At 42.7% G+C, this 12712-nt stretch overlaps 1 protein-coding gene across 1 annotated transcript in view; it reads right to left on the bottom strand.

The window, feature by feature from the left end:
• Nucleotides 1-1191: 1191 nt before the first annotated feature.
• The window catches only part of LOC124256560 (anti-sigma-I factor RsgI6-like), a 36762-nt gene continuing 25241 nt past the window's right edge, over nucleotides 1192-12712 (bottom strand). Inside the window, exons 9-18 of the mRNA XM_046690544.1 lie at nucleotides 8314-8485; nucleotides 7734-7844; nucleotides 7173-7391; nucleotides 4792-5008; nucleotides 3978-4207; nucleotides 2792-2882; nucleotides 2438-2566; nucleotides 2229-2318; nucleotides 1692-1871; nucleotides 1192-1317 (exon numbers count right to left, since the gene is read on the bottom strand). Of these exons, the coding sequence (XP_046546500.1) occupies nucleotides 1223-1317; nucleotides 1692-1871; nucleotides 2229-2318; nucleotides 2438-2566; nucleotides 2792-2882; nucleotides 3978-4207; nucleotides 4792-5008; nucleotides 7173-7391; nucleotides 7734-7844; nucleotides 8314-8485 (1534 nt within the window). The 3' untranslated portion in view covers nucleotides 1192-1222. The remainder of the gene's footprint in view (nucleotides 1318-1691; nucleotides 1872-2228; nucleotides 2319-2437; nucleotides 2567-2791; nucleotides 2883-3977; nucleotides 4208-4791; nucleotides 5009-7172; nucleotides 7392-7733; nucleotides 7845-8313; nucleotides 8486-12712) is intronic.

Here is a 12712-nt window from a genome sequence, read left to right as displayed (position 1 = left end):
CCTTAAGACACACGGGAAGATCCGTGTTAGAACTGGTCTTCAGCAACCGATGCTTGTCGTAAGAGGCGACTAACGGGATCGGGTGGTCAGGCTCGCTGACTTGGTTGACACATGTCATCGTATCCCAATTGCGTAGATCACTGGATTGTCTGGTCCAGTCTCCATTATTTACAGACCGCCACCATATAACTGGAATATTGCTGAGTGCGACGTAAAACTAAACTCACTCACTCACTCACTCACTCATAGTGAGGTACGTAATAACCAGTAGTCAGCCATCTAACCCACTCAGTTACCGGGGCTTCCACATTTTGAAAATGGAAAGTTTTATCACAGATATAATCTGTTAGATATAACCAACGTAACATTAGTTTGGATGTACCCGTAATTACCAGTTTAACTTCGTGATCAGTAGAAGAATCTTAGTAGAAGACCCTTGAGAATTAAGAAAAGATAAGAAGTTAGAAAAATATGAAAAAAAAATGGTTGGAATAGGCAGTAGTTGACCGTGTAGTCATCGCACATGGTTTCATGCAAATGCAAATTGTTTCCACGGAAACATAACAAACTAGTGTTTAGAAAAACGCTTTAAATGGACCCTACCCCGTGACACAAAGTCGAAATTGTTCATATGGAAACATAAAAATAGAATTTTGATAAACATTGAAATAGCAAAAAATTTGAGCAACGCATATGCCAAATCTCGTTAAAAGCATTGAACAATTTGTGGCTGGGATCAGCATAGGGAACGCCAAGGCCAACGCTAACGCCATCGGGAACCGAACCAATAACCAATCTCTTCATTATGTCTGCCCCGAACTTTTGTCTTGTGTCATGTCTTTTAACAACCACATATAACTGATACTTGTTCTTAAATAAGTATTAACGTGAACAAGTGCAGATTTTGTGAAAATGCCAACAACAGGTTGAAGTATAACATGCCACAGACCCATAAATAGAACTTAAAACCAGAAAAAGACACAGTCGATTTATACAACTGTTGATCAACGTTCCATCTGAAGTGCTAACGGTTTACGCTTACATTTGGCGAGCGTGTTGATTGTAATGTCGAAAGAATATTTTTGGTGTCGTGTATATAATCGAACATATAAAACTATTCCTAAAGTGTGTTATATAAGCACTGCTAATTCCTTTTAATTTCATTAAGTGAAAAAAGTACACAACAACAAACAATATGCGATATTTTATTCATTGGTTGCTATTAGTTTACACGGCAGCAAGTGGCGTAGGCCACAACACCCATCTCGTTGTACAGTCGCTGAGCTCCGTTCACAGCGATACACTGCTCGGGATTACCTGTGAGTAAAATGTATTAAATAAAAGAAATATACCTTTTTTAAATATATTATCTCGGAAACCCCGGTCAGTCAAATCATCACGAAAAGTCATCAATATATGGACCCGTGAAGATCCGGTGTAGAATTGGTCTTCAGTAACCCATGCTTGTCGTAAGAGGAGACTATAACGGGATCGGGTGGTCAGGCTGGCTGACTTGGTTGACACATGTCATTGTATCCCAATTGCGTATATCGATGCTCATGCTGTTGATCACTGGATTGTCTGGTCCAGACTCGATTATTTACAGACCGCCGTCATATAGCTGGATTATTGCTGAGTGCGGCGTAAAATTCAACTCACTCAATCATCAATATATGGGCATATATATATACCTCCTGTATATGCCCCTCCAAGCTTCCCATCCTCTGAATAGGCCGAGCACCCGACGAGCTGCCAGCCCTGGTCACATGACACCCCTCTCTGATCTCCCAGCTTGTCGCCTGAGGGACTAGAGGTCTTCACCTGGCATGTGAGATGGGGAGCAGAGCAACAGACAGCAGACGCCTCTACATCTGAAAAGACAAAAATGATAAAGTTTCGTACACTAGAAATGATTCCAGGTGTGTCTATTTGTGTTACCTTTTAAGCAACTTCATCTAAACCTTCCTAAAACAGTATGCATAATGTTTCATAAATATATCACATGTCACTTAGTTTGAGTGAGTATGGTTTAACGCCGCTTTTAGCAATATTCCAGCAATATCACAGCCGGGGACACCAGAAATGGGCTTCACACATTGTACCCATGTTTGGAATCGAACCCGGGTCTCCGGCGTGACGAGTTGAAGCTTTAACAACAAGGCTACACCATCGCCCCAGTTAGTGTGAGGATGAAGATAAGACGCTCCACCACAAGAAATACGACTTACTGCCGTGGTTTTCCGAGTTCTGGGCAATACAGGAGTGTGTGGTTGGGAACGTCCCGTCCATGAATGCAAACCAAGAATGGGCTGAACATCCTGAAGACGAGAATAAGTAACACAGAAGTCTCGAAGTCGCAATAATTTCGCCTCACTAAAGACGCTACTAGCAATTCATGATCATTTGTGAGAATGCCACGCATATTCAAATGCCCTACCTGTCGCAAACATGTTGTTCTCACATCTGGTTTCAATCCGTTGGTTCAATACGTCCCGTGAAGGCCCTGACTTCCGGTAGTCACACTTGAGCCCCGTCAGTTTACAACATCTCGCCACTGCCTGTGCCGCTGTAACGGAGTCGTTCTTACGTGTATAATTACGTCGTATATCACACAACCATATACTCCATTTATACATTTCACACAACCATGTAACTTATTTATACATGCCACACAACCACATACCACATACCACATACATGTCACACACCAATGCACTTCACTGGATAGCTGTCTAAACGTAATATGTCCATGAATTTGTCTTAACCATAAGGTATTTCAGTTTGTACGTACGTGCTGTGGTGCCGGTTCCATCGTAAACTTGGCATTTAGCGACCCCGCCGACCACACTGATAGTCTCACCGTCCCGCGTGTCTTGACTATTCTGTATAGAAAATCACACACGTTATCATGATGCTTTGTGTCTGAAGGCAACAGCTTACTTTTTTCCTTAGTTTAAATTAGAGGGAGTGTGTAGTCAAAGTCAGAGATCTTTATTATGCATGAAGGCCACCGGCCCATATACATATAACATATATACAGTCAGAATATATTGGAAACATGACGTAAAACAATTAAGAGTTTAACAAAGTCTGTCTCTGATTATAAGCAGTGTATATGAATTTGCATAAATTTAATAATGCTTCATTTGAAGCGGAAGTTAACAGGCTTTTGAATATAAATATATTTGGAATTTGGTTGTAAGCATGTGGAAAATAACGTAATCTTTCTTCACAATAATATTTGCATACCAAAAGAAAGTGGAATTCATCCTCTATACCAAATTTACAAACAGGACATATGTGTAGAGAAACATCAATATTCCACCATCTTCCTTCATATATTTCTAGAGAGTGTGTAAGGCGGTCTAAGAGTGGTCTGATCAATATGTCAGTTATTCCAGGGCGTCTCGGCTTGATGTCAGAGGAGAACCTGCAATGATGTTGATCTAAGATTTTCACCACATCGGTGCTGACAAACCAGGAGACATAAACAGGACGAACCAGTTTTTGAATCAACGATCATAAATTTCGGACATGAATTAAATTAAATTAAACAGAAATTACGGTGCCTCGGACAATAGGGCCACACATGAGCCACATTCATACAGCTATATATATACTAACTGTCCCTTTAATCACGTTACCTAAGGGCAACAATGTTTCTCATTTCAACCTTTCACAGGAATATCCTCCCTGTCTACTGAGTCTCTAGAATAATATCAGGTGTTAAGTGGGACAGTTTGTTATCTCCGTAAGTTATGAACCAGAGGATGATTCCACAGAGATGATCGTGACTCACATACTTCTTGCCAAACATCAGCTTGCCAAAGTTCAGAGACAACATGGCTTTGTCCTACAAGCCAACAAACAGATGTTACCGGTTCGACTGTAGTAATGTTGAAAGCAAAGGATGCCTTTAACGTTCAGAATCGCTATATGGAACCATCCAGTGTTCTGTTATTAATGAAATAGTGTACCTTGATTTTCCCCGAGCACCCAGTCAGAACATATCCTGATGGACAGGACACTTCTGCCTCCTTATCATCTCCGACTTCTGTGAATCCCGAGTATCTGGACATACACGTCATCTGATTGGATGAGCCAGAGGTCATGTGACCCATTGTATTTTCACCAATATGATCGACTGGATTCTGTATTGAAACTGGGTGACTGACAGGTGACTGTGTTGTCTGGATCTGAATGACGTCTGTTGGCACAAAGATGGAGTGTATATAGATAAATATGCTTTCAACATGTTATGAAACATATGTTATTGACCCGTGAAGATCCGGGTTAGAATTGGCCTTCAGTAACCAATGCTTGTCGTAAGAGGCGACTGACGGGATCGGAAGGTCAAGCTCGCTGACTTGACTGACACGTCATCGTATCCCAATTGCGGAGATCGATGCTCATGCTGTTGATAACTGGATTGTCAGGTCCAGACTCGATTATTTACAGACCGCCGCCATATAGCTGGAATATTGCTGAATGCGGCGTTACACAACAAACAAACCAAAATGATATTGCTTAGACATATGCTGTCGATACCATATGTCAACATTTAACTTTTGTTCAGTCTTTGTCGTAGATGCTAAAATGTAGCACCACTGTTCGGAATGCTTATAGGGAGAATAACTTTTGCAAGTTGCAGATAAAATTCTTCATGAAAGATTTTCTTTCTTTTTCTTTAGGATGTATCAGCCAGCTCCTGAACATATGAAAATGATTTGACGAAGTTTTTTCAGTGTATAGTGAGATTGATTGACAATAGCAGAACGCAAACAGACTCACGGTTGACGTTGGTGATCTGGATGTTAACTTGTTTGTCCTGTTTCCCCAGGGTAAAAGACTGCTGCATCACCGGGTTGCCATGGTATTTGACGACGACCTTGTAGTCACCATGGAAACCTCTGACGTTAAACTGTGTCCCTGATGACACCTTGTGTGTGACGTGTGTACTCCATTCCTTGTAGAGGAGGTCGATGTATCTCTTTCCCGCAGCATTGAACTAGAGATACATGTATCTTAAGCGTGTTAAAAGGCCCATTTTGCACCATCATATAAGTTACTTCTGGATATTTGCAGTAATGCTAGAACCTCTTACGCACTCATTACTCTCAACCACGTTTGGGGGCGGTGGGGGTAGCCTAGTGGTTAAAGCGTTCGTTCGTCACGCCGAAGACCCGGGTTCGATTCTCCGCATGGGTCAATCTGTGAAGCCCATTCTGGTGTCCCCGCCATGATATTGCTGGAATATTGCTAAAGGTGGCGTTAAACAATACTTACTCGCACACTCACTCAACCATGTTTGCTTGTTTGGCATGACTATTCTCAACAAAACAATGTATGAGAAGAGAGGTCAAGATAAACTTGAGTTAAGAGAATACATAATATACTGTGCAGCAAAGAAAACGCCAGTACGAATTCAAAACGAGATAAGCACTGTAATCAAATCATTACAAAATGGACATAATAAACGGACCAAAAACATTGTTTGCGTACAATATCTTGACACATCAATGAATAACTCAGCACAATTCCAAGACATTACGTGAACGTTTGCAGTCCATTCAGACTCTTGACTTCAGTATCTAGTGTGACCACCACGAGCGGCAATAACTGCAGCACAGCGTCTATGCATGGAGTGCACCAACCGATTGATGAAGGCCATTGGTACCTTGAACCACACTCTGAAAAAGGCCTCGAGCAATAAATCGGCTGTGTTCGGCCTTGGTATGACATTATTCAGTCTCCTCTGAATTTCATCCCAAAGATATTCAACTGGGTTTAAATCAGGACTAAGGGCTGGCCACTGCATAATGTTGACACCGTTCTGCTGTAGGAAGTCCCGTGTAGCTCTGGCAGTATGGGCCCGGGCGTTATGTGGTATAGCGTGGGATCAGAGAGCTTGGTCGATGTAGCGCACCGCTGTGATGCTGCCTCCTCTCCCCGGACCAAGGTTCTGGAACACCACAAGACCCACTCTCTGGTTCAGGCCTATTCCAACCCATACCATGATGCTTGCACCTCCCAATGAGTCTCTTTCCATAACACATTGGTCTAAGTAACACTGTCCACGTCGTCGCCATATTCTTGTTCTGCCATCTGTAGTTGATACGCAGTACCGACTCTCATCTGTGAACAGAACAGTTCTCCAATGCCTGTATCGCCTGTTTTGGTGTTGTATGGCAAACTGTAGACGTTCACGCCGATGACGAGGGGTGAGGATAGGTCCACGGTATAGGTCTACGACAATGGAGGTTCCCGCTGTTAAGACGTCGGCGTACTGTATCAGTACTGGCTGGTCTTCCGTGTGTTCCCACTGTCTGGCGTGCTGTTTCGGATGTCTGCATGAAGGGATTCTGTACATGCTGTCGCACAACATGGTGGTCTTGTCGTCTTGTTGTCACCCTTGGTCTGCCAGTACGGGGGCGATCATTTGTGGTGTTGGTGGTCCGGAAACGTTGTTGCAGCCTGTAGATGGTCCGAACGTTGACCTGGAAGTGATTGGCAACGGCTTGTGCAGTGTGGCCAGCTTCAAGTCTTCCTAGCACCTGGTGCCTCTGAGCTGTCGTGAGAATGGGCATCCTGCTGACGTTGTAATGTGAATGTTTCAACCAGGTTTGGGGGTGCATTTTATAGGGCTGGACCTTGTGAACAGCACGTGCAGCACGAGTTGCATGAAAAACATGGAGAACACCGTACCATCTCCGAGATCAGGTGGCGTTTTTGAGACCATTTCCGGGGTTCCATTGGGTTCCATTGGGAAGGAATGTCTTTGCTCAGGTACAAAGTTGGAGATGTTGTCAAAAAAATACAATCAAAACATTAAATGAGTTTACAGTTATCCGTTTCTGCGAAGGAAAATTCCAAACTGACGTTTCTTTTGCTGCTTAGTATATTCCAAGGGTAATTTCTACCGTGAAAGCGAAAATAAGAAAATTGAAGAAGAAAAAAAAGAAATCCTGTTTCACATAACAAGGCTACCCACAGTCCTTTCTCCTTCCCTTTCTAATGAGACGAAGACACTCTAAAGTGATGTCTAACGAATAGATATGATTACCGATGAATCATTATAAATCAAAAGATGTTTTTCAACACATTTCATCATTTGTTCTCAATACAATTGCACTTCTTTCTGTTGCAATAATTGAAATTTTGGGAATACACACCTGAAAGTTATTACCAGACACGAGAGCTGCATCTGGACCTCGCCAATGATCTGGACCCCAGAATCCCCACAGAATGATGCCCTCAACAGCTGGGTGACTGAACAGTACTCGAAGAGCAGTTTCATACCAGTCAGCTCGAATGTTCTCGTCGTGGGTCCATAGATCCAGCTCTGTCACCCAAATAGGCAGTCCCGCAGTAGCAAGCTGGTCCAAACGTTTCTACCCAAATCGAAAACCCTCGAATTAACTCTTATATGCTGTCGTTTATTTGTGCCTTATATGCTGTCGTTTATTTGTGCCATGTAATTTGAATGGACATGTACAATTTTGACGATGACTGCTTGGATGACTGGGGGAGGTGGATTCTGGGTGGACACTGGGTGTTCTTTTATTTAAAAAGTGATAAAAATGATAATATACATTAGTTGTATTGGATGTCCATTTTAACAAAATGAATCTTTGGACATCTGGATCTTTGGTCTTTCATGGAAATATATTAAACGTGATATTTTTCACCGATATATTCCTAGTAAGTGTGTGGCCCTGATATTTAATCCTTACCTTAATAAGTGTTGGATCTGGTGCAGAGTCTTTACCAAAGTGGCACTGAATGCCAATCCCATATAAACCAACATTGGCAGCCTTGAAATCCTTTGCCTGAACCAGGTAAGCCTGTCAACGTACGCACATGAAAATATTAGTACTGAGGTAGTTCCCAGTGACGAGGGTTGATCGTTATGTTCTAAGCAGCTTCCTCAAGTTTGTCAATTTTCCAAAATGCGTATTTCACTGACTTGTCACAGCGAGAGAAGTTGCTCAATTAACTGAGGTTATTTTGGCCAGACGATTATGAGATCATGTATTGTCCAAAACAAAATATTAAATTACTGGAAATATACTTGGGTTGGAACATCAACCTTCGTGAAAACAATTCTGTCAAGGACGCCATTTGCATTATGTGCATGGAATTAGCATTGTCTGACAAACGATCTGGAGTTACAACATTTAATCGTGTACCTTCTTGACATTACAATTTATGGTTGTTACAATGGTGATTGGTCAGAAATGGATTTAATATTGATGTAGATCATAGACGTCATCTGATTTCAAAATGTTTTACAACTATCTATACGTGTCTTACCGATGTTGCGGTTCCTGCTGACACGACGCTATAGTCATTGAGGAACAGTTTGACGCTGGGATCAGCCTGGTGAACCTTGGCGAATATCTTCTTGGTGTAGTCAGGGTCTCCGGTCTTGTCTTCGAACCAGTGGCCATGGACTAGTTCATTGTTCACATCCCAATGTTGGACTCTGAAGGTAGTAGGGGTCACATTCATTATCACGTCTACCTACCGGAGTCATTCCTCTGATGTCTCTAACAGACATCCATATATTAGACTGCAGGTAAAAGGGGTCACATTTATTATCATGTCTACTTCACCGAGTCATTCCTCTGATGTCTTTCACAGACGTTCGTACGTGAGACTGCAGACAAAACGGACCTTATTCGTTGTTGGTTGGTTTTATAGTTTTAGGTCGACGTGGGCCAGTAAGAGGCCTATTTGCGCCCAACACATTGACTTGATTTAATAAACAATCATAGGTAATTTCATTGCCAAAAGGAATCGTTTAGTTAAGATAAAAGAAACGACAACACTATTAATTTTGATAGATGTATACGTATGTCGAATAACCTCTGCTTTGTGTTACGGATTAAAAACCTTAAGTAATCACTTCCATTTCTGAAACATGAGATACTCATTCAATAAAAAAGCAGTAGGTTCAGATGACAGAGTGTTAAAATGATTTAAAACCACAGAACTAAATCTGTCTAAGCCATTCGATCGGCTGTCTAGATTACATCATATTTTCCAGATGACGAGACAAAATCTAAACTGCCCGTTGCACAGACCCATACATGATATTGGGGCCAAAAACTGTTTCTAATGAAAATACATCATCAACCTCAAGTACAGCACTTCTGATATTATGTCTTATGTTGTTATGCCCAGGGCATGTAATTAGATAATGTTCGATGTTTTCAGGCGTCTCCAAATTGCAATGGCCACATTTAGAAGAGACCGTCTTATCTTTAATACTCCTGTAAGCATTTAGCCCACAGTGTCCAAGTCTGAGACGTGAAAGAATAACCTCATCACGCCTTTTACGACGACGAATTTTATGACCAGATTTTAGTGATGGTCTAAGTTTGTACATATGTGTCGGCCGGTAGTACCTGTATCCCACAACTGTTGCCAACTCCTTGTAACAGATTTCGATAAAACATTTTCATAATCTTTAGGGATTGGTTGAAATTTAAATAAATCAACTTCAGGAAACTGTAACCCGGATTTGGCCAAATTACCTGCAATCTCATTCCCATGTATTCCAACATGTGCTGGGACCCACACAATGTCGCATGCAATGTACTTCATGTTTAAAGATGTATTCAACTTTAATATCTCATGAACAATGTCATCTCTAGATCCATTTGCACCAGCTTCTATAGCTTTGATTGCTGCCATGGAATCTGTAAAGATAATTGCTTCATGGTCATGTTCATCTACCCATCTCAATGCTTGCAAAATGGACAAAAGTTCAGCTGCAAAAACAGAAAGATAATCAGGGAATCTGAACACCTTAGCGATCGATAAATTGGGTATCCAAAAAGCCCCAGCAGTACGATCATTGGATCGTTCTTTCGATGCATCAGTGTATATATGTGTGAAATTAGAATAATTTCCAGACAGAAAGTCTTGAGTTATCACTTTTATTATGTTTTGGTCCATTCTCTTATTCACGATTAAATTGAGTTCAGAATTCAATCCAGGCTTCAGCAGAAGCCACGGAGGTGTGACAGGCGGAGCAGAAGGATCAACTGGGTTACAGTTGTAAATACCATGTTGATCAGCTAATCTCTGAATATTCAAGCCAAAGGGTAATTTGCCATGAGTCCAGTCACACATGACATATTCCACACAGTCATTAACAATCTCAGTGACTGCATGGTGTTTGTTCTTGGTTTTCATTTTCAAGAAATATTTCAAAGATACCTGTTGTCTTCGAAGGTGAAGGTGCATTTCTGAACACTCAGCTTGAAGTGCTGAGGTTGGAGTTGTACAACAGGCCCCAGTGCATATTCTCAAAGCTTTAGACTGAATTCTATCAAGCTTATTAAGATGACATTTAGCCGCCGACATATACACCTGACAACCATAGTCAAGTCTGGACAAGATAAGGGCCTTGTACAGCAATAACATAGTTGACTTATCAGCACCCCACTTTGTTTTGAAATACACTTTAATAGATTGATGATCTTGTTACATGTGTTATACAAATGTGTGATGTGATGAGACCATGTTAATCTTTGATCAAAATACACACCAAGAAATTTGAACACTGACACCTTTTCCAGTTTATGGTGTCCAAGAGTTAAATTGATATCATGAGGGATCTTACGTCTTGTGATCAGCATTGCCACTGATTTTGATTTTGAAATCTTAAACCCCATTTTGAACACCATGTACTGACTTTACTTAAGCAGTTTTGTATAGATTCTATGACAAACCATTCTCTTCCCACAGAGGTTACTCCTGTCATATCTTCCTACATAACCTCTGTTCTAATACGGCCATATTTCCCGGTCCTCGTAAAATCCCCTAGCGGCAAAAGATCGCAACACGAATTATCTCCCTTCTTTCTATCCAATCAGAACACGTGTTACATCGACTTAGATTCAATTTGACTAACACAAGCAAATGCGGGGCCACAAATATCCCCCATCTGCCGGGAATTGTGGGGTTCTGGATCACTTTCAACAAAGCCTCTGCAAAGCCTTATTTGGTAAATAAGGCTTTGGTCGGGCCCTTAGCTCTTGCTACCATTACCCCTACTATGAAAAAGTTTGGGCCGATAGCGGTTCTGGATCACTTTCAACCAAAGCCTCTGCAAAGCCTTATTTCACAAGTAAGGCTTTGGTCGGACCCTTAGCTCTTGCTACCATTACCCCTACTACAAAAGTTGGGGGATGCGAACGCACCTCCTAGCCGCGCCACCGGGGCATGGCTGGAAGTAATGGGACACCGCTATGCTGGAGGTAACACTGTGCCGTACGGTACGATCAATAATTCCGCTCTTACAAACCCCCTACCTGGCCCATCCCTCAAGTAGTACAAGTTAGGCTCGTCTGCTTTGATGTCCACTTTATCTATGTTGTAAGTTTTGACTGACCATATAGGATCGGTGGCTCGCCTACGGCTATCACCCTCGTGTTCCCCCGGCTGGTATAGATACCTCACTAGGGCCCTATCTGGTATCTGTTTCTCCTTCCCACGCAATGGAGCAGCCGGCTCTGCAACTATTGATTTTAGTTTGATAGCGTCTGCCGGTTTCTTATCAGTGAGCCGGGTGACTTCATGGTTGATTGCCGACACCACCTTGGGTAACCTCGCGACCCATTCAGTCGATCGTTTTCCCGGGGTTGCCATCTCCCTAGCATACTGATGTCCGAATAAGCGCTTCAGCCAAAGTCCTATTAAATCTCTCAACTATGGCTTGGCTGCGATGGGCTCCAGCCGTGCCACGCCTGACCTTTGTATCGTGTTTGGCTAGCAGTTGTGACACGGCACCCATGAACTCCCCGTCCGGGTCAACTTGCAGCTCTGTTGGCCACGTCAGCGGACTGCGCTTGTATATGCGTCGAATCCTCTGGCTACCTGGGCCGAATCTTTCGCGGTCAAGGGTTCGGCTTCCTTTGTAGCGACTGGCTACGCCCACTACGGTTAAGGCATACTTGTACCTCTTGTCGTGGGTAGGAACAGTAGGTCTGCCTGGTGAACGCTATTAGGTATGTTAATACCGAACCTCCTTCTAGGCACGTAGCGTGGTGCCGGCAAATAGATCTGCCACAGGGCTTGTTTTTCAAGCCACGCTTTGGCCTCCTCCGGGGGTACTCGCGCCATTTTAGCTAGCTTATCTACAGCGCTAGCTCCTTTCCAGTACCCACGCGGGCTGTAGTAAATAGCCTCAAACTTTCTTTGGTTCCGTGACATGTTCAATTTTCTCATGCCCATACGCGTACGTGTTTATCCCATCAATAGCTATCCAACGTTTAGTGTCCATAGGCGACAGGGACGTCTTGTTTATAGTCAGTCCGTATATCTTATGCCCATCACTTCTAAGTGTGTTCATTTTATGCCTAAAGGTACGGGTCTTGAACAGGGCTTCCTTTGAATCTGGCGTGTTTGATGTGTTGTTTCACCACATACTTCTTAACACCCTTAGCCTTCCGGATTTCACCATTGTCGGCCTTCAGTATGGAGTACATCTTAGGCCTCAACCCTATGTACTCGGCTATGGGCGTGCCAGCACACTCGTCCTTCATCTTACCTAGGACCTTTTTATTTACCGTACTGTGTATGGCATGGTCCTTAGGGTAGTCGCTGGTGTCATACAAATCGAGGTGTTTTTTCATGTCAACGTACACGTCCTCGGTTCGAATCTCCATCAGCAGGGAATCCGTGTCAGTGTACAGAACTT

Source organism: Haliotis rubra, unplaced genomic scaffold (assembly GCF_003918875.1).
Source record: "Haliotis rubra isolate DU_JTF1 unplaced genomic scaffold, ASM391887v1 Scf63, whole genome shotgun sequence".
Taxonomy (NCBI): domain Eukaryota; kingdom Metazoa; phylum Mollusca; class Gastropoda; order Lepetellida; family Haliotidae; genus Haliotis; species Haliotis rubra.
Note: the sequence above shows the minus strand (reverse complement) of the source record. Positions and strands in the feature narration are given on the sequence as shown.